Genomic DNA, 18,609 nt, shown 5'->3' with positions numbered 1-18,609 from the left:
TTCTGGATTCACATCCAACATTCCATTTCCCCAAGAAATTACGTGATTTGGAAAATGTATGAAGGGAGGGAGTCGATACTGATTACGGGGAAAATGAAAAACACTCTGGTGTCGCCAAGAGAAAAAAAGAATCCGAAGACCAGATGCAGGGGCTTCCGGGTGTAATTCTAACGCCAATGAAGGAAGTACATAGCACCAAATAGTAGTCGACAATGCAGAACCCACACGCAAAAAAAAGACCATTCTGGACCTCTCCACTAGAGGGGAGAATAATGCACAGCATGTGAAGCGTGAATTTTTAAAGCTGAAAAACGACTACTGTAACCATTTTATTACTTAACATATTTGTTAGAAGCTGGAATTTGGTAAGATTTTAGGTCTCTGCCATTGCAATATATACTAGAGGGGATCATCAAATAGATATATTTACCACACCCATCATAAGATAATTTCTGTTAGGTGTTTAGTCGTTACCCTTCATGGCGGGCCAGGGCCTCAGTGAAACTTAAATCTAGTTCCCTCACAGGATTGATGAAAGCACCGTTTGACCCTATGCATGAGGCAAGCCTAAAACCTTCCTTTAAAAACTGCCTTTTTAAGTGCTATACATCTAAAAGGAGAGTTAGTAAATCACTAGTCGTTTGACTATTCATATGACTAGTCGCCCCAGTTTGCCGTGTTTTGAGGACAGACTTTTGGGTAGAATCCTAGCATTCTGTGGTCAGTCGATGAGTTTCACTCGACTTGAATATTTTAATGTGTACACTACGCAATGAATGTATTTTTTATATTGATTGACTTCAATTGTTTAATGACATTGAGTTAATGGCGTGAAGTCTGTCTGCCTTTTGCTGCTCTTTAAAGCCAATGCTTTTACGGTGTGTTCCTACCTTTCCAGTTTGAGTGAATGAATACACGTTTAGAAATGCTCACTGAGAGTTTTAAAGAAAGTCTAAGGGCGCACCGACTATCATTCTACCAGTGTATGACCTGTTTGGTATTCTCCAAGGTACGACTAATTATTTGGGCTCCAGGTTTTTTGCGACTTCATCGAAGTTTCTACTTTCTACGTACTTCACTCCTCCCGTCCAAGGAGCAAACAAAAGGTGCATTTATAGACCTATCCTTGATGTGCCACTGTGTGCATTGCTGTTGCTGTATGCTGTCTGTTTTCAGTTCATGTTCATTCACAAAAGCTCTATTTGAACATGTTATTCAGTGTTTTTTTCCATGTTTTTCCAGGAAGACGACAGGTTTGAGCCGGCAAGTGATGTCCGGGCACAACTCAAGTTCTTTGAACACCTCGACCATATCGAAAAACAGAGAAAAGATGAACAGGAACGAGAAATCCTAATGCGAGCAGCAAAGGCAAGTGTTTGATATGCGGATTTTGTGAAATGTTTTCAGCAATCTTTAGCATTCCTGGAGGCATGATCATTTAGTACATCTTTAGTTACTTCTTATGTTTGTTCCTACTCCGTCTTTACCTAGTACTAGAACAATTCCTTAGCAGTGTCACCTAACTCTTATGTGGAAACTAAAATTCACATAGGGGAACTCTGCATCTCAAAGGGTGGTCTCCTGACACATTGTTAACACATGTTTTTCTTGATACCTTCGCTTTTTGAGTAGGTAGTTCCACAGTACATGGACAAGGACAGGTTTGTTTTAGACTGTAGGGACCATTTGCATGATATAACTTTGGTCTGGCCAGAGTTCCTAAATTTCTTCCAACAAGAAGACACTTGCAGTGGTCAATAATAGCCATGGACTAAAGCATTGTCATGCGGAATCGAATGCATTGCATTTTTCCTGTTCCATAAAATTCCATATTATGGTTCTCATGTAATGTTTCCTCCATAATGGCTGGCAGAAGTGCAAACAACTCAGCCTATCACTATGGCAAAATCTCTGAACATATTCCATGGACCAGGCATTCTTCAGTTTTGTCTTCTAGACAAAATTCTCTGTTCTGTTTAAGTGGTGGAGTGGTCCATTTGTCTACAGAATCTGTGCATGATTGGTTGGTGGTAGTGATGTCCCCATATAGTGTTAACCAGACAAAGTGAAGAACTGGTCCATAGAAGACCAGGCCTTAATTATTGGGAGTGTGTGTAATTCGCATAATTTGCTTTTGCATAGTTATGCAAAATGCTTGGTAAATTTTACAAACCGACATTTAAATACACAAAATGTAATTTAACACTAAATCTGTCCTTGTAACAGTTTTTGCAATGGGAGGGCACATTTCACTCATTAAAAAATAAACTTTCTTACAAATCAAGTGCTGCAAACAGCCAAACGCATTCCTGTTGCATAAAGATGACTGAGAGATCATTGTCTTCCACTATTTGGATACTGCCCTGTTCCTCCCTGAAACAGAAACCAAAACAAACCACTGGCAGGGAGACATAGTTTCCTGGTAAGTCCACCTTTTCACTTAGCCACTTGGATCAGTTTTGCTACAACAACAAAGCAACATCAGATCCAAAAGTATGTGGAACTGCTTCTTCGCTCCCACACCAGATTCTGAAAGTCCAAACGATGTGCCTATAGCCATACCTCAATCCACTATCTCCAGGCTTCTGTGGTACCTGATCGTATGTTTTTTGGCTCTTCACAACTCCATTGCTTCAGGGACTGCTTCAGCTTGACTCTCCTGAAGGGTTGATGCCAAGGTTAACGCAACTTACTATATCAGTTCCTTCAAACTGTAACATCAGACGTTTAACCATCAAGCTGTGTTCTTCTCTTACCCGTGTGTGGTACTTGTCAGCATGCCATCACTCCAGATTCAGACTCCAATCTGGCTGCTTTGATTGACTAACTAAGTGCCAGAAATGTGTCCATGGATCATTGAAGGCCAGATTTTCTTGAGGGCACAGTGATACTGGCAAAACGAATATCCTGGCACAATACTACCATTACCAGTCCCTTTCGCTGCAGCCTTTTTTACCTGCAAACTCCTGCCCTTAAGCATCTTGTGGAGTGGTTCTAAGGCACACAATCATGACCATCAGGCATAAAGAAGACTCCTATAGATGTGTGGCTGAAGCCTGCTTCTTCCGTCACTTAGCTAATCCAGACATTGACTTTAGACTGTACCCAGGAGCCCAGAGTTGCCATATTCCTAGCTAAACGTTTTGGAATTAGGAAAATTCCACAGGGATATATCAATTGAGACACTGGTGCTCCTGAAGAAATCTGAATGCATCTATCCTTTGGTGGTTTTGGCTCATCTCTCTCCTGATGCCAGCTCAGAGCATCAAACCTTAAACATGTTCAAGAGGTCTAGAAAAAGCTACATTCTGAGGCATTCAACTGAAAATCTCCGGACAATCTGTCCAGAAATCCAGTAACCATCTCATTTTTTTCTTACATGACCTACTCCTTGCTCTGATACCCCCCCCACCAAAAAAAAAGTCCTCTGGTTAGCAAGTAGTGATGGTGATATCCCTAAATGTTTGTGTTTAGGATGCAAGATCTCCTGCTGTGGTGAACTTTCAGTCCAGGATTTTCTTGTTGCAGAAAGCCACCAAGGAACTGGAAGGGTACAGGCAGGGCACTGATGTTTAATGCCAACCATATGCACTGCGGTAGAAGAATGTTCAAATATGTAAAGTTTCTAGGGCTACTTCATAAACATTAGCACATCCCTATAGCTGATTAAGGGAGACACAACAGTGACACTCCAAGCAATAATACATTAGAAAAATGCTCAAAATATTTTTTTTTATATTAATTGATTGTTGGGTATATTATACAAAAACATATAGTCAGCTGTACACCTGGTCCAACTAAAAGACCTGACAATTCATCTAAACAAAATTATTAGTGTCTTGTGGTCATTGTATATCATATACCATCCATATCACTTTTGTTGTGACATATCAATTATGACATCTAATTTTGTGTGTATGCTTGAAGGTATTGAGTGAAAGTGGTAAGAATGTTGTGCGCCTGTGAACGTCTCTGTAGCTAAGGTTTGTCATTTTATATCTCCGATGTATTTATATGTTACTCCGGTATTGGAACTTTCATAGATTCACATGCCTGAATCATTCCCCATCGTCGAGACGGGAGTCTCGGGTATATAAAAAAGCAATGCTTAGTAGTATAGCAAACTGAAAAGAGGCCTAGGCCCATTTCCCTTTTACAACCCATAGCCTTTGTTATGTAAAAAAGGCCCAAACTTTTCCCTGAACCAATCAGAGCTCCTCACCCTCTAGAACACTCCTGAGAGAACCTTCTGCCCCTCAGATTTTCTACCGCATGTTGTGCTAGGGAGTCTCCTTTGAGCTCTGCTCAAACTTCACTTCAACAGTATTTTGATTGAGATTTGAGGTCTCATCTGCTTTCTTCTTATTGGAATTCCTTATTCATCTACCATGTCTGAGAAGGAAAAAAGGGGATTATTTAGAGCTTGTTCCACCTGCTCTAAGAAGAGGATTTATACAGATGACCCTCACAAAGATTGCATATACTGCCTCTATCCAGACCATAAGGCAGAGGACTGTAAGGTATGTCGAACCTTTTCAAATAAAACCTTGAGGGATCGTGAGGGAAGACTGCTGATTTGGCTCCAGAAGGTGAAAGCCAGGAAAGAAATCCTCTCAAGTGAGAGTGAGGAGGAGTCTGGATCGTCTAAGAGATCTCAAAAGAGAAGTAGATCTCCTCAGACACATCCCTCAGGGGAGAGACCTGAGAAGGCCCCAAAAAAGACCACCCCTGGGTCTTCAGGACGCAGTCCCTCAAAATCCCCTTAGGGGAAGAAGGCTTCTGCTTCTGAGGTAAAACAAGAGAAGTCCGCCTCAGAACCTCCAAAATCGCCTCATAGAGTCAAGATTACCATCAAGAGAACTTCCTCTACGCCTTCTGAGGAGAAGGGAAATGTTTCAGCTCTGTCGACGGGACCGTAGACGAAAGAGATGTCATCGTCTATGACAAAATCATCGACGTTGTCGACGAGAAAGGAAGAGGTAAAGGCTAGTGAGAAGGCGCCGTCGACGAGGGCGTTGACAAGCATAGCTGTATCTACATCGTCGACGGGAGCGTCGACGACGGGAGCATCAACGACAGGATCGTCGACAAGGTCGACGACGACGACGGCCGGAGCGTCGACGAGGACAGCGTCGACAGTAACTCCAACGTCGACGGTGGCGTCGACGACGATAACATGGTCGACGACAGCGACGGGAATCTCGTAGACGGGCTAGTCGACGACAGAAAAGACACCAGAAAGAAGCTTGGTACCCTGGAAAAAAGCCTATAACGCCAGAGGTTACATCGCCAAGAAAGGCGTCTCCATTGGTTCCATCTCACCTAATGGAAGAAGAAGATTCGGAGGAGGAGGATGACGTGGGTCCTTATGGTTTTGCGAGTAGTCCTTCGCAATTACAAGTCAAGTACCAGGAGGTCGATTCTGAGGAAGAATATGGGGATTTTCAAAAGCATCCCCAAGAACAGCACCAATATCGCCAACCGCAGCGTGAGGATATGACAAGTGTACCATCCTCTTTGTTGAAAGACCTCCAGGGCAAGTTGGAGGATTATAGAAGAAGATATCCAACGACTCCAGCCACTCAGGCGTACCAGAGGCTGCTCCTCGTCCACGGTCTGTACCAGGGACGCCAGTGCGTAGGAGAGAGATTTTGCTGGAGCCTACTACTAGGTCTCCACCACCAGCGTCACAACACGACACCATGGATGATGACCACGAGGATGGAGAGATTGCAGAACCGAGTGGAGAATGGAATGACTATCTCATCCCCTCACCTTCAACTCCTATGCCGAAGCCAGTAGACTCTCCACCGGAGGACATTGGTGGTTTTCATAATTTAATGGAAAGAGCCACTAAGAGATTTGCACTCACCATGACTGAGGATAAAGCGGAATGCTTTTTATACGACTTCAAGGAATCGTATCGCAAGTCTGTGCGGTCCTTGCCTATCGTGAGTCATATTTGGGAGGAAGGATTAAAGGTCATGGAGATGCCAGCTACGGTGACACCGGTTCTGGCCAGACTAGACAAAAAGTATAAGGCGCCTATAGATGCTCCAGCTTGTCTTTTGGGTCATCCCAAACCGGATTCTGTGATTACTCGGGCGGCACAGCAGAGGTCCAGAAATCCATCTGCTCCAATCACGACACCTCCGGACAGAGCAGGCAGAAGACTGGATAATGCAGGAAAACGTTTTTCCTTAATGTCGACACTGCTGGTTAAAGCCGCTAATGCCCTCGCTATCTTGGGAAGGTACGACAGGCAAATGTGGTGTGACCTGTCTCCATACATTAACCAGGTGCCGGAACCGGAGAAGCAGGAAGATTCTCCTGGAAGGGGAAAGGACTTCGGCTGAAGTCATAGACTGCGCTATGGATATAGCGACGACGGTATGTAGATTTTTGGGAGGAGCAGCAGTCCTGCGCAGGCAGGGATGGCTACGAGCAACGGCTTTTAGGCCGGAAGTTCAAAACAAGATTCTAGACCTCCCATTCAATGGAGAAGATCTATTTGGTGGCTCCAGAGGTAGAGGGCAGTCCTCTTATAGAGGAGGATATCAACAAGGGAGATATTCCTCTTATTCTGCCTCATTGCAGCCCTACCGCCAACAGTACTGTCAGCGTCAATCAGGAGGATATACGAAATCAGCTCCAAGAGGAAGGGGTGGCCGTCAGGGGAAGGACAACACCCGACGGCAATGACAACCTCCATCTTCCGCCTATGTCAACATTCCAGAGATCAAAGTGCTCCCCTGGGTGGAAAGATTGCTCAACATCTTCAAAATTGGCGAAAAATAACGACGGACCAATGGGTCCTCAAAATTGTTCAATTTGGCCACACCCTAGAATTTCTTCAAACGCCCCCTTGTACGCCACCGATGCATCAGAAAGCCAGCCATCTGCATCAACTCCAGCAGGAGATTCGGACAATGCTCCGAAAGGGAGTAATAGAACCGGTACCGAATGCCCAAGAAAACAAGGGGTTTTACTCCCGTTTTTTTCTGGTCAAGAAAAACAAGCTCCAATGGCGTCCCATTTTGGATCTCAGATCCTTAAACACCTATCTCAAAAAGCAATCTTTCAGGATGGTGTCTCTACAGGACATCCTTCCGTTATTGAACCCAGGAGATCATATGACTACATTAGACCTACAAGACGCGTATTTTCACGTGCCGATCCATCCCGCACGCAGACAGTACCTTCGGTTCTTAGTAGCCGGGAGACATTACCAATTCAAGGTACTGCCATTCAGCCTAAAGTCAGCGCGAGAGTGTTCACAAAATGCCTGGCTCCAGTGGCGGCTGTGTTAAGGAAGCAAAAACATCAAATATTTCCTTACCTCGACGACTGGTTAGTCAAAGCACCATTGAAAGCACAAGCCAGAGCGTCAACACAGGCCTGCATAGATTTGTTCGCCAAACTGGGTTTGACTCTTCACGAAGGAAAATCAAACCTCCAACCAACAAGAGTGATCACATTTCTGGGGGCAATACTAGACACGGACTGCAACAAGGCGTTTCCCTCTGAAGAAAGGCAACTGAGGATTGTGTCCCTCTTCCAAGACTTTGTATAAAGAAAGTCTCTTTCAGTCCGCAGGTACAAATCCTTGCTGGGCATGATGTCATCTTGCATTCCCCTCGTGCCTCACTGCAGATTAAGGATGCGCCCATGGCAGGAACAGATCGATCTTCAGTGGCGTCAAGCGGAGGGATCCTTCCAACGACACAATACGAGTGACACCAGTGATGGTGCAGGCAGCAGCATGGTGGACACAAAAAGAATATGTATCTCAGGGTCTGACTTTTCTTTCAAGAGCGGCTCCATTAGTGGTGACGGCAGATGCGTCCTTAGAAGGATAGGGAGCTTTCCTTCAGGACCTTCAAGTCAGCGGTCGTTGGAAGGTACACGAGCAGCGATTACACATAAATCTGCTGGAACTCAGGGCGATCCGCTTAGCATTGCAAGCCTTCCTACCACGAATACGAAGTTCGCCGGTGTTGGTAAGAACAGACAACACTACGGCGATGCACTATTTAAACAAGCAGGGGGAACAAGATCTCTCTCCCTATCTCAGGAGGCCCAGGAGATATGGGAATGGGCTCTTCAACAAGGAATATCATTGTCAGCGGAACACCTCCCGGGAGATCAAAACGTCAAAGCGGATACTCTCAGCACGCTCAAATCGTCCTGCCACGAATGGGAGCTAGACATGGGGACCCTGGACAGCATCTTTCAAAGGTGGGGAACACCAATAGTGGACCTCTTCGCCACAAGACAGAACAGGAAATGCCGGTACTTCGCAAGCTGGCTTCCCCAGAAGGGATCTTGGGGGAATGAGTTTTCCATGGCATGGTCCGGCGTCTTTGCTTACGGTTTTCCTCCAATTCCTCTTCCCCCCCGCGTACTGGTGAAGATCAATAAAGAGCCGTGCAGGCTGATCCTAATAGCCCCGTGGTGGCCCAGGCAACACTGGTTCACGGAACTCCTGCTGCTGTCGGAGGACCGTCCAGTTCGGCTGCGACCAATTCCATCGCTTCTGACAATGTCCAGGGGTCAGGTGCTCCATCTGGACCCGAAAACCTTGCGATTAGCGGCCTTTCTCCTGAACACTGTGAGTTTAGTCATCTAAATATCCCACACGAATGTAGGAGAATCCTGTCCAAAGCTAGAGCAGACCGTACCAACAAAACCTACAGGATGAAATGGAAGAGGTTTTGTCTGTGGTGTAAGAGACATAACATTCACCCTCTTACTGCTGCACCTCCTCAAATTATACCTTACATTCTGCTGTTAGCAAAGTCAGGATTGGCACACGCTTCCATCTAGGTGCATTTGGCTGCGTTATCCCGCTACAGGAGGTGGTCATCAAGGATCATCAAACAGTTTATGAAGGGGTTATTCAGGGTCTTTCCTCCAGTAAAGCCTCCACCACCGTTTGAACCTATACACAGAGCGGACCTTAAGTTCTTGTCCTGGAAAGTGGCTTTTCTCTGCAACTGCAAGCGCTCACAATTCAGGAGCCTTTCCTACAGTTTCAGGAAGATAGAATGATTCTTAGGACTAATCCAAAATTCATTCCTAAGGTACCAACTGATTTTCTTCTGAATGAGCCCTTGGTGTTAAAACGTTTCTTTCCTCATCCGTCAACAGCAGCGGAAAGAGTGTTACACTCACTGGACGTTCAAAGATGTATGAAGTTCTACTTAAAGGAAACTAAGAGCTTTCGCAAATCTTCTCAGCTCTTCGTCGCTTTCAGCGCACACAGGAAGGGTTTCCCTTTATCTAAAAGGGGAATTGCCAGATGGATTTCCAGTGAAATTGTCTACTGTCAACAAGCTGCTGGAAAGCCTCTAAATGCACGAGTTTGTGCTCATTCCACGAGGGCAGTGGCCACATCCACTGCACTGTTTGGAGGAGTGCCAATCCAGGATATCTGCAGTGCAGCGACCTGGGCATCTACGCACACCTTCACCAGGCACTACTGCTTGGAGGCAGCCGCAGAGTCAGATGCGGCGGTGGGAGAGGGGGTACTGCGGAATATCATCCAGTAACGGTGAGCCTTGTTTCCATCCCTCTATCCGTAATTTCTCTTGTTTTACAAAGTCGCATTTTTAATATATATATATATATATATATATATGTATATATATATATATATATATATATATATATATGTGTGTATATATGTGTATATATGTATATATATGTATGTATGTATGGTATTATTCTTGATTTTCAAGTTGTATTACATGATTATGAAATGTATCCGAGAAATGTGCTTTGTAATCTCACTGCTCGCTTATCTAGGCATGTGAATCTATGAAAGTTCCAATACTGGAGTAAGAAAACAAGTTACTTACCTGTAACTTTAGTTCTCCAGTATTGGAAGCTTTCATAGATTCACATGCACCCACCCTCCTCCCCTGAGAGGCTCACCTTGGATTTAGCACCACATTTTTCAGTTTGCTATACTACTAAGCATTGCTTTTTTATATACCGGAGACTCCCGTCTCGACGACGGGGGAATGATTCAGGCATGTGAATCTATGAAAGCTTCCAATACTGGAGAATTAAAGTTACAGGTAAGTATCTTGTTTTCTTTTTGTATAATATACCCAACAATCAAACTTCTTTTTGTGAGTTTGGTAGGAAACTTCTGTCTGAAATTAGCAGGGATGAAAGAAATAGGATTTAGATGCCCCTCTTTCTTACCATGAAGCATATGCAATATGTGCTTAATCCGGTACACTGTAAAAAGTTAATTCAATAGTTCATTCAGTTTACAAAGCTGTTTTTTTTGTTCTCTAACCCCCTGGCTGTGGCCGGAATTCTGCGCCTGTGCGGCACATTTCGATCGCTGGCGTGGTCATGACGGCACCCGGCCGTCATCAGCACCCGCCCACTGTAACTGATGACGACCAGGAGCCGTCATCAGCACCGAAGGGGTTAAAGTTTAATTACATTGAATGTTTGAACACAGTGAACTGTTAGCAGTATCCTTCCTTTTTTCCTTAACTATACGAAAAAAAAGTGAATAAGAAAACATTTCTCACATGAATGCATAGTTGGTTTTCCCCTTTGTTTCTGGTATTCTAACCTCTTGTCTGTGCTTTGTTCCCAATAAGGATCCAGCTTTGTGTGTCATTGTGTAGACTGATTTTATTTTTTATACTGTTTGTCTGTAAACAATATTTGTAGTTAGATTTTTCTCTTAATTAAATATACTGAAGATGTAGTGCATTTCTTCTAACCTCCTTTCAAATCCTAAATTAGTGTTTTCTGTCTACAGTCTCGATCGCGACAGGAGGATCCTGAGCAGCTTCGACTGAAACAGAAAGCCAAGGAGGTATGGGGTTTTGTTATAGCTTCTCCTTTAGTTGTGATCATTGTTTAGCAAGCACTTTGGTATTGATTGTTGCTTCTACACCTCGACCCCACAGATGCAGCAGCAGGAACTAGCACAGATGCGACAGAGAGATGCCAACTTAACAGCGTTAGCAGCCATCGGTCCCAGAAAGAAACGGAAAGTGGACTCTCCGGGACATGGTACTGGAGCAGAGGTATGGTTGTCTTCAGTCCATGTTTTTCATGTTGCAGTGAAATTTTCTTTGCTGTCCAAATTACCTTACTATTGGGTGATTGCCTTTTTATATCTAGCTTTGTTGGAAATCCTCCTATTTAGTTTATGTATAGAGATGTTTACTCCCTTTGTATTCCTTTAATTTGTATAGCGGCCAAGGTGCCAGAAAACCAATGTTTGGCATTCTAAATATATGCTGAGATACTCGGCTAGTGTTATAATTATAGCAAGAGGTGAAATGTGCCACCTTCATCTTTTTTTTCTGCTGGTGATTGCCAGCTGCCACCAAAGGTTTTAAGCTGGATATGTATTGTCCGGCTTGGAGTAAATGGCTCTGAAACACCTGCATGATTTTTGTTGTGTAAAACCTCTTTTTCCAAGGCAAGATGCCTTGGGACCACATCCTATCCGTACGAGTTAGTCCCTAAATAGAGGTGCTAATTTACAGCATAAAACTCCAGAGACCCAGTGAAAACATAGTAACCATTTCTCCACCAGGCACCTACCTGCATATCTATATTTTCCCTCTGTCCTGGTTAGAGCAATCATTTGTTTCTAACGTGCATAAAGGGAATTTATGGTACATATTGCTGCCATAAAATCTCATCTGGAGACTCCAGCTTAAAATAAATACATATATAGGCAGCATTTTTTTCAATCTCACATCTGGGGTCCGCAGTACACTGCTTCGTGGGGATCCTGTGTTGATTATCAGTTTATATTGAAATTATTTCATAGCTTTATGCCTCAACTACAGAGCTTTCTTGTACACAAGACTTTGGGATACTCTGCAAAAAGTGGCCTTTTGGCTAACAGTGCTGAATCTGTTCAAGACTACTCTGCATTTCTTTGGGGTACTCCCCAAGGGGCTGGGTGGTCATCTGTTCCAACCGCATTGGCAACTATAGTGACTCTGACCCATACACCTGACGTTGAACATTATTAGGCTTTTACCCTGGCATCTATGGTAAAGTCCAAGCCAGCAGACTCTGGTGCCAGCCAAAATTTTGTGGGTGAAAGTATCATACATGCGGTGAAGGAGGTTGTCCGGACCGAATATAGACATGATCTATAATATGAACATCTCCCTTGGGTCTAGATTTTCACCCACTTGGAGATTTTTGGTTCCGGTTTATATGCTTTAGCTTTGGAGCGCAAGGTCTATGGCCAGAAGTAGATTGGTTACTCAGAAGCTGGTCACCTTCTGCCTCTTTACAATACAAATCTCTACTTGGATATGCAAAGTGCCAGTGGTTGAATACTTCACCAGAAAGTTACATTTACTTCTTGTTAGGCCCTGCTTTGGAGGGTTTTGTATTTTGCAACAGTTATTAGGAAAGAGGCAGAAGCCTTAGAAATGACTTCATCTGCTGAAGTAGTAAAATCTATCATTCTGACACAAACTTCCATGGCAATGATGGAGCCCTTGTTTCCACTTAATAATGCACTCCTGGATCCCATCATGGCTGCTTCAGAGAAACTTTTGAGTCCCAGCAGCACAGATTACTCAGAGCCATAGACCTGCCCCATGGAGACCTATACTTTATTCTTCTCCCACCAATCGCCAGAATGTTTGGTGTTTGAAACACTGTCATCTAAGCGAAATCCCACTCTCCTTCCTTTGGCTCCACCAGACAGGTAATTCAAGAAACGTGACACTTTAGGTTGCCATGTTATTGCCTCGGCCAATGGGGGCCACCATATGGCTAATGCCACACAACATATAGGCTTATACTTGCATGCCTTCTGGGAATCGGTGAAACTCCGTAATCGGCCTGCTTGAAAATATGAGAGGGTGAGGAATGGATGTGTCGAAACATATTCTAAAGTGGGGCCTTGACTTGGAGGATGTTATGAAGTGGTTATGGGTACAGACTCTCCATGCCTGGTGCTTTCCTTTGGATTTTCTGTAGATGTCCAGGTAATGCTCCTTTGTGAGATTGCCAGTTTTTCCTTGGACCACTTAAAGAACAGCTGGCCTATTGCACATGTCTTATGCCTGGTCTTTCCTGCACAACAATATCGCCAACAGTATTGGAAGTTTTGTGGTTATTGCAGGGTCGTGCGATATCTGCAGTGGCTGCAGTTTCAGCCCGTTCAAATGCCAGAATAGCTATATCGCTCCGTTCATGGCCTTTCTATAGGTAATCACTAGCAGCAAATGTAGTCCAGGACATCCTCCAGAGGCTCTGCTGTTCTCATTCCTCCCACATCAACATCACCTTCTGATAGGAAAGAGGGTCTCCTGTTTTGCCCCCCGCTGGTAGGAAATCACGACAGCCAATTGAGTCCTCCATTTAATCAGCCGGGACCTACGTCCTCCCTTTCCCATCCTCCCTTTTCCAGGCTCCTTCAGAGTATAATTGCCGACTCATGCCTCAATCGTAGTGGAGCCATAGAAGTGGTGCCTCTGGTAAAGAGAAACTGGATTGTGCTCTATTTAGTTCTTGGTCTTTAAGAGGGATGGGGGTTTGAGGCCTCTCATAATTGCGCCTTATGTACCTATTCATTTGGCAGGACAAATTTAAGGTTCTTTCTCTGAGCCACATCCTGTTTTTCCTGGAGTCCGAGTAATCCTATGGCATCCCTAGACTTCCAGGAGGCAAACTGTAATCTTCTGTTTCCCCCTTACCTACAGGCGCTTGTGGTTCATGGTGGGGTTCTCAGCAGTTTCACTTAGCGTTTCTCCCATTCAGATTGACAGCAGTCCCATACGTCATTACAAATGTGCGGGCAATCATGGCACTGTCACAGTGGTGGTCAGGAGTCCCTGTATTCCTTTTCTTGAACGACTGCTTAGTGAAGGAGGAGTCCTTAGGTGGTAGTCCAGGACGATCTCCAGGAGATGACTCCATCTGCACGGCCTGGGCTTTACCATTCAGTAGTCTCACGCCACTCCCACACAGTTGATCAGGATGGAGCTCGGCATTATGAAGGCCTTTCCTTCACCTCCATGGATAACTGATATATTTGGGATAGTTCCAATGCTCCTGACTAGAGTATTAATCCTAGTTCTTCAATTCCTGTGTCTACCACCTTTTGCATCCTTCTGGTTGTGTCTAAGGCAGCACTGGCTACTTCACCAAGAAAGTTTCTTAACTCTGGTGCAAATCTTTCAGTTGGTGCATCAAAATGTGCACTAATGGATGTACTCCTCCAATATTTTCTTTTGTTCTTTGATGACTCGCTGGGCTGTGGTGCTCATCTGGGGAGCAGGATAAGCAAGGCCTTTGTCTGGGGTCAGAGCAGTGACTGCACATAAACGTGCATCAATTGCATGTGGTCTTTCTTTCCCCAAAGATCTTTTTCATTTTCTTCTCGGGGGTTATCTCCAGATCACCACCGTCTATTTTATCAAAAACCAAAGCAGTGTGGGTTTTTGAACCATATGTTAGGAGGCGATTTGCCTGTCGATTGACTGGGAATCTTGCCAATAGCGGATCCCATTACACATGTTCCCTCATTGTGAGAGTGGATGCTCTCAGTCATCCTGATTGGGCAGAGTTTATCTTCTTCAGATTAGAGTTTATATTCATAGATCTCTTCACCACAACCATGAATCAGTAGTTTCCTCAGTTTTGAGACCGTCACTTCCCCTCCAGTGGTTCCCTGGGGGATGCCTTTAGGATTGGTTTGTCTGTGAGCCTGCTGTATGCATTTCTGCCGATTCTGCTTCTGTCCAAAGTTGTAGGAAAACTGCAGGAGGACCCCTTGCTATTGATTCGGGTTGCTTTGGATTGCTCCAGTTTTGGCATTCGATTACCCCTGCACAGAGCACACCTGCTCTTAAATCAAGATGGCAGGTTGTACACCTCAGTCCACAGACTCTGCGCCATACTACACCGCAATTGACGGTGCAATCTAGAATCCTTCTGTCTTCCAGATTGGGTTGCTGATTTTGTCTTGATTACCAGACAGTTTGCCGCCAAATTCTTGTAATCTGGCTGATGGAGCAAATTAGTATAATGGTGGTGTAACAAAATGGGTTTTGCCAGTTTACTCCACCCAGATTTTTCAATTTTAAATCACCTGGTTCTTTTTTTTTTCTTTTCTGTGAGTAAGCCTTTCAACTGGTGAGTCATCCATCGTAAATGTGCGCTAAAAGGACTCCGAGTGTTTAGCGCCATTGACTGCATTTTAAGATAATTCTAGGATAAGGGGCAATTGGCTGATTAAACTTGAGCAATTGTGCTCATGTGTGAGGGGTGCACGTTGAAGTCTTGTGTTGTACGCATCCCTGTATCTGAGCACACTTAGCCTGGTGCAGAGGGCACTCTGTAGGATTCGATATTGACCTATGGTAGACCTTATAATATCAGTGTGCACTCATAAGTAAGGTCACCGTGGTTTACTGTCTTTTCTGCAGTGACACTTTATTATACACATAGAGGGAAATCTGCCTTAGAGTGCAGTTTTGATTCCCTTTAGCCTACAAAGTCCAGTGACATCTCAAAATGGAGCGAAACATGTCCATTAAGATCAGATCTGAGAGCTCCAATAAGAAACCTGTACAATTTATGGGTCATCTACAATTGTCCTATTTCTCTGGCTTAGCTCTGGATCAGAGCCCAGGCCTTTTTTCACCCTGCTGACCCACCTTATTTACATTAATCCCCAGTCGCAGGAATAACGGCCTCCCCACACAAAGGGAGACCATTACCAGTGCTTCAGTCAGCTCCAGAGTATGGATGGGTGGGGAGAAGAATCTGCATCAATCCGTTAGCTGTCACCCTGAACCAGGGATGGGCCAGACCAGGGCCACTGAACAAAGGAAGGAGCCCATATCTCTATAGCCAACACAGAAAGTGGCTCGTCTTTAAAGCTTTGATGGGAAAGTCCCTGGCAGTGATGCCAGCCAGGGGTGGAGCTGAGACACCAGAGGAGATGTGACCAGTGCCTCCTGGAAGACGCCATCTTGAACTGTGCCAGCATGATGTGCTAGAGGGTTGGGACAGGGACGGAGAAGTGATGTGGCACCCTAGGACTGGCCAGGGGAGATTGGCTTCTAGAACTTTTTGCCCCCAGTTAAAAAGTTTTTCACAAGAGGGAGATAGTGCTTTTTGTTGGAGCTGAACACAGCAGCCATGGACAACTGAAAGCAGGAACCCTTCGTTGTCCAGCTGGGCTAAGGACTCTGCCTACAGTTGACCCCACAACTAGTGGTTCCCGACCAGTGAAGCTGGTCCCTGTATGACCCCTAAGGACTAGTTTGAAAAAGATCTGAACTTCTGCACCAAGAGGGACGCACCAGAGGAGACAAATGGAAATGGCTGGCATGTGGAGTCAGCTCCCTGCGAAGTGTGCCACCTGAGAGGCCAGGCAGTCTAAGGAAATGGCTCCAGGTGGCAAAATGAGCCAAATATTTAGTAAAATGGGCCATTTGTTCCGGATATATGGAAATGAAAAGGATTTGACCTGCAACTCCCTCCCCAAAAATCAAGGACAGGAAGCGCTTGGAACTCCGCTGGTTAGCCTTGGATCCGAACCCCAGACAGAATTTCCTATATAGATGCCTGGGACCCCGACATCGGATCACCACCCCCACGAGGCCCAGAGGGGCCTGGGATCCCAACTCTTGGCCCTCAATGTGAGCAGCATCTGGGAGCACCGCGTGGAGTAAAAGGGCCCAGGATCCCAACTGTGAGCCCCAGTGGCTTAGTGGAGAAGGGGGAGCACAGCCCCGTTCTTGATTCCCATGTGTGGGGGTGCTGGTGGGGTGGCTATGGTCAGTGAGCACCCTGGGCTGCTGCCAACAGAAAACAAGCATTGGCATAGCCAATAGGTCTCGGCTTTGGGACTGCAGGATCTGCTACCGCCGTCACTGGGGTGGGTAATGCCAGCACCGGTGGTAGGTAATGCAAGCTGCTAATCTATCAGGAGGTTACCAGGCTGAGCCCGAGATGATGGCGATGGTCACGACGCTCGTGCCCCCCTCCCACGGGAACGTAGAAGGCCGACGCAGGTCTCCCGGTCAGTGGGACAGAGCTGCCAAGGTGAACGCTTGCTTCAGCCCGAGTCGTTCCAGCGACTAAGATTGCAGTGTTGCTTGCATTGTCTTGGACCCCAATGTCACACCCTCTTCCTCCAGGGAGCAGTTGGGGACGAAATACCACTGTGTTCGCTGCACTCCCCCCATGCGCCATCCGGCCCTGCGACCGAGGCTCGGCACTAGCACTGTCGTGCATCGGCAGCTGAGGGTGCGACGTGGCTCACTACCCCCGCATCCACGGACCCCAACAGGTCCGCATCTAAAGAGGGGGGGCTTTGGCGCACTGTCTGCCGCCCATGACCGGGCTAAGGAGTCTTGCCTCTGCCGCCATGGAACCTAAAATAAAGGGGAGGGGGGGTGGTGTTGATGAACTCTCTGCATTGCAGCTCCCGGGAATTCTAAGGCACCTCTAGATACCGTCACGCACCGCAGCGAAGACGGCGTGTCAGGCACCAAAGAGGGACAATTGTTCACAGGGCCCAGCTTATCGCCAACTAAGTTGAGTGGATCCTAACCTGCACAATATGTAGAGACGGCGCAACCCAAATGGGGGGAGCAGAGGAGGGAATCAACTGAATATGGTGGAGCGTAACTGTCGGTTTAAGCGACGCTCCACCATGCAGGGTCCAAACTAATCACCTAGAAGGTGGGGGCTCCGGACTATGACTGGCTCACCTAACTTAAATGGACCCCGCTGCTTCGCTGCCCGGCCTGCTGTGGACTCGAGTTCCACTCCCCTGCGTGCCCAGACGTCGAATAACCCTCTAGACGGTCTGTCAGGCGCCAAAGATGCACTTTCACTAGACCATAATTTCAAACTTTCGCTACAGTATTTACAAGCATACATAGTGCGAGTGGCTTAAGTTATTGCACCAGGGTAAAAAGAACTATTTAAAAGAAACGAGTATAAAGACAACAAACAGAGTTGTTGTGACAATAGCTTTTAAAATAGGCAAGCACACCAAAAAAGTAGATGGTACACCAGACACACACAGTGTTTGTTTCCTTTGCGGAGCGAGCAGGGGCACCATCTGTTTGCAAGATAATTACAAACAGATGGCACCGAAGCTCGCTCCCGCAAGGGAAACGCCAAACGTGCATGCATTGCAATTGAAAGCAATGCAAAGCGTGCACGTTTGAGGCCAAAAAAGCTGATCCATTCCAAGAGGTCCCCACCTATGCAGCGAGAATCTATCCTTCCAAGCAGCCAGTCTGGGATATCGGGGCTATGATATTGATGTTTCAACCTCTATCCCAGATTTTGGTAAGAATTACTCTGAGGCTGCTGGGCCTCATGGATTCCTGCATACTGCTGGTGGATCATGCCAGTTGGCATAAGGGGGCTTTGCAGTGGGACCTGAAGTTCCAGTGGGCGCAGCATCAGGGAATATTTCTGACTATGGCCAGATCTTGGAGGGAACTGTGCACCAAATGCAGTGATGGCTAACAAACCAAGATTGGGTCAGAGGCAGATCCCTCTCCCTTCCTCAAACAGATGTGACGTGGTGACTGATGCGTCAGTACTGGGATGGGGTGGCCA

General features: G+C 45.8%; 1 protein-coding gene across 4 annotated transcripts in view; it reads left to right on the top strand.

The window, feature by feature from the left end:
• The window catches only part of TAF4 (TATA-box binding protein associated factor 4), a 227,443-nt gene that overhangs the window by 194,033 nt on the left and 14,801 nt on the right, over positions 1 to 18,609 (top strand). For all 4 annotated transcript variants that reach the window (XM_078651584.1, XM_078651585.1, XM_078651587.1 and 1 more), the window contains 3 exons: positions 1,243 to 1,368; positions 10,790 to 10,846; positions 10,941 to 11,060. In XM_078651584.1, coding sequence (XP_078507710.1) covers positions 1,243 to 1,368; positions 10,790 to 10,846; positions 10,941 to 11,060 — 303 coding nt within the window. The remainder of the gene's footprint in view (positions 1 to 1,242; positions 1,369 to 10,789; positions 10,847 to 10,940; positions 11,061 to 18,609) is intronic.

Source organism: Lissotriton helveticus, chromosome 7, assembly GCF_964261635.1.
Source record: "Lissotriton helveticus chromosome 7, aLisHel1.1, whole genome shotgun sequence".
Taxonomy (NCBI): Eukaryota; Metazoa; Chordata; class Amphibia; order Caudata; family Salamandridae; genus Lissotriton; species Lissotriton helveticus.
Note: the sequence above shows the minus strand (reverse complement) of the source record. Positions and strands in the feature narration are given on the sequence as shown.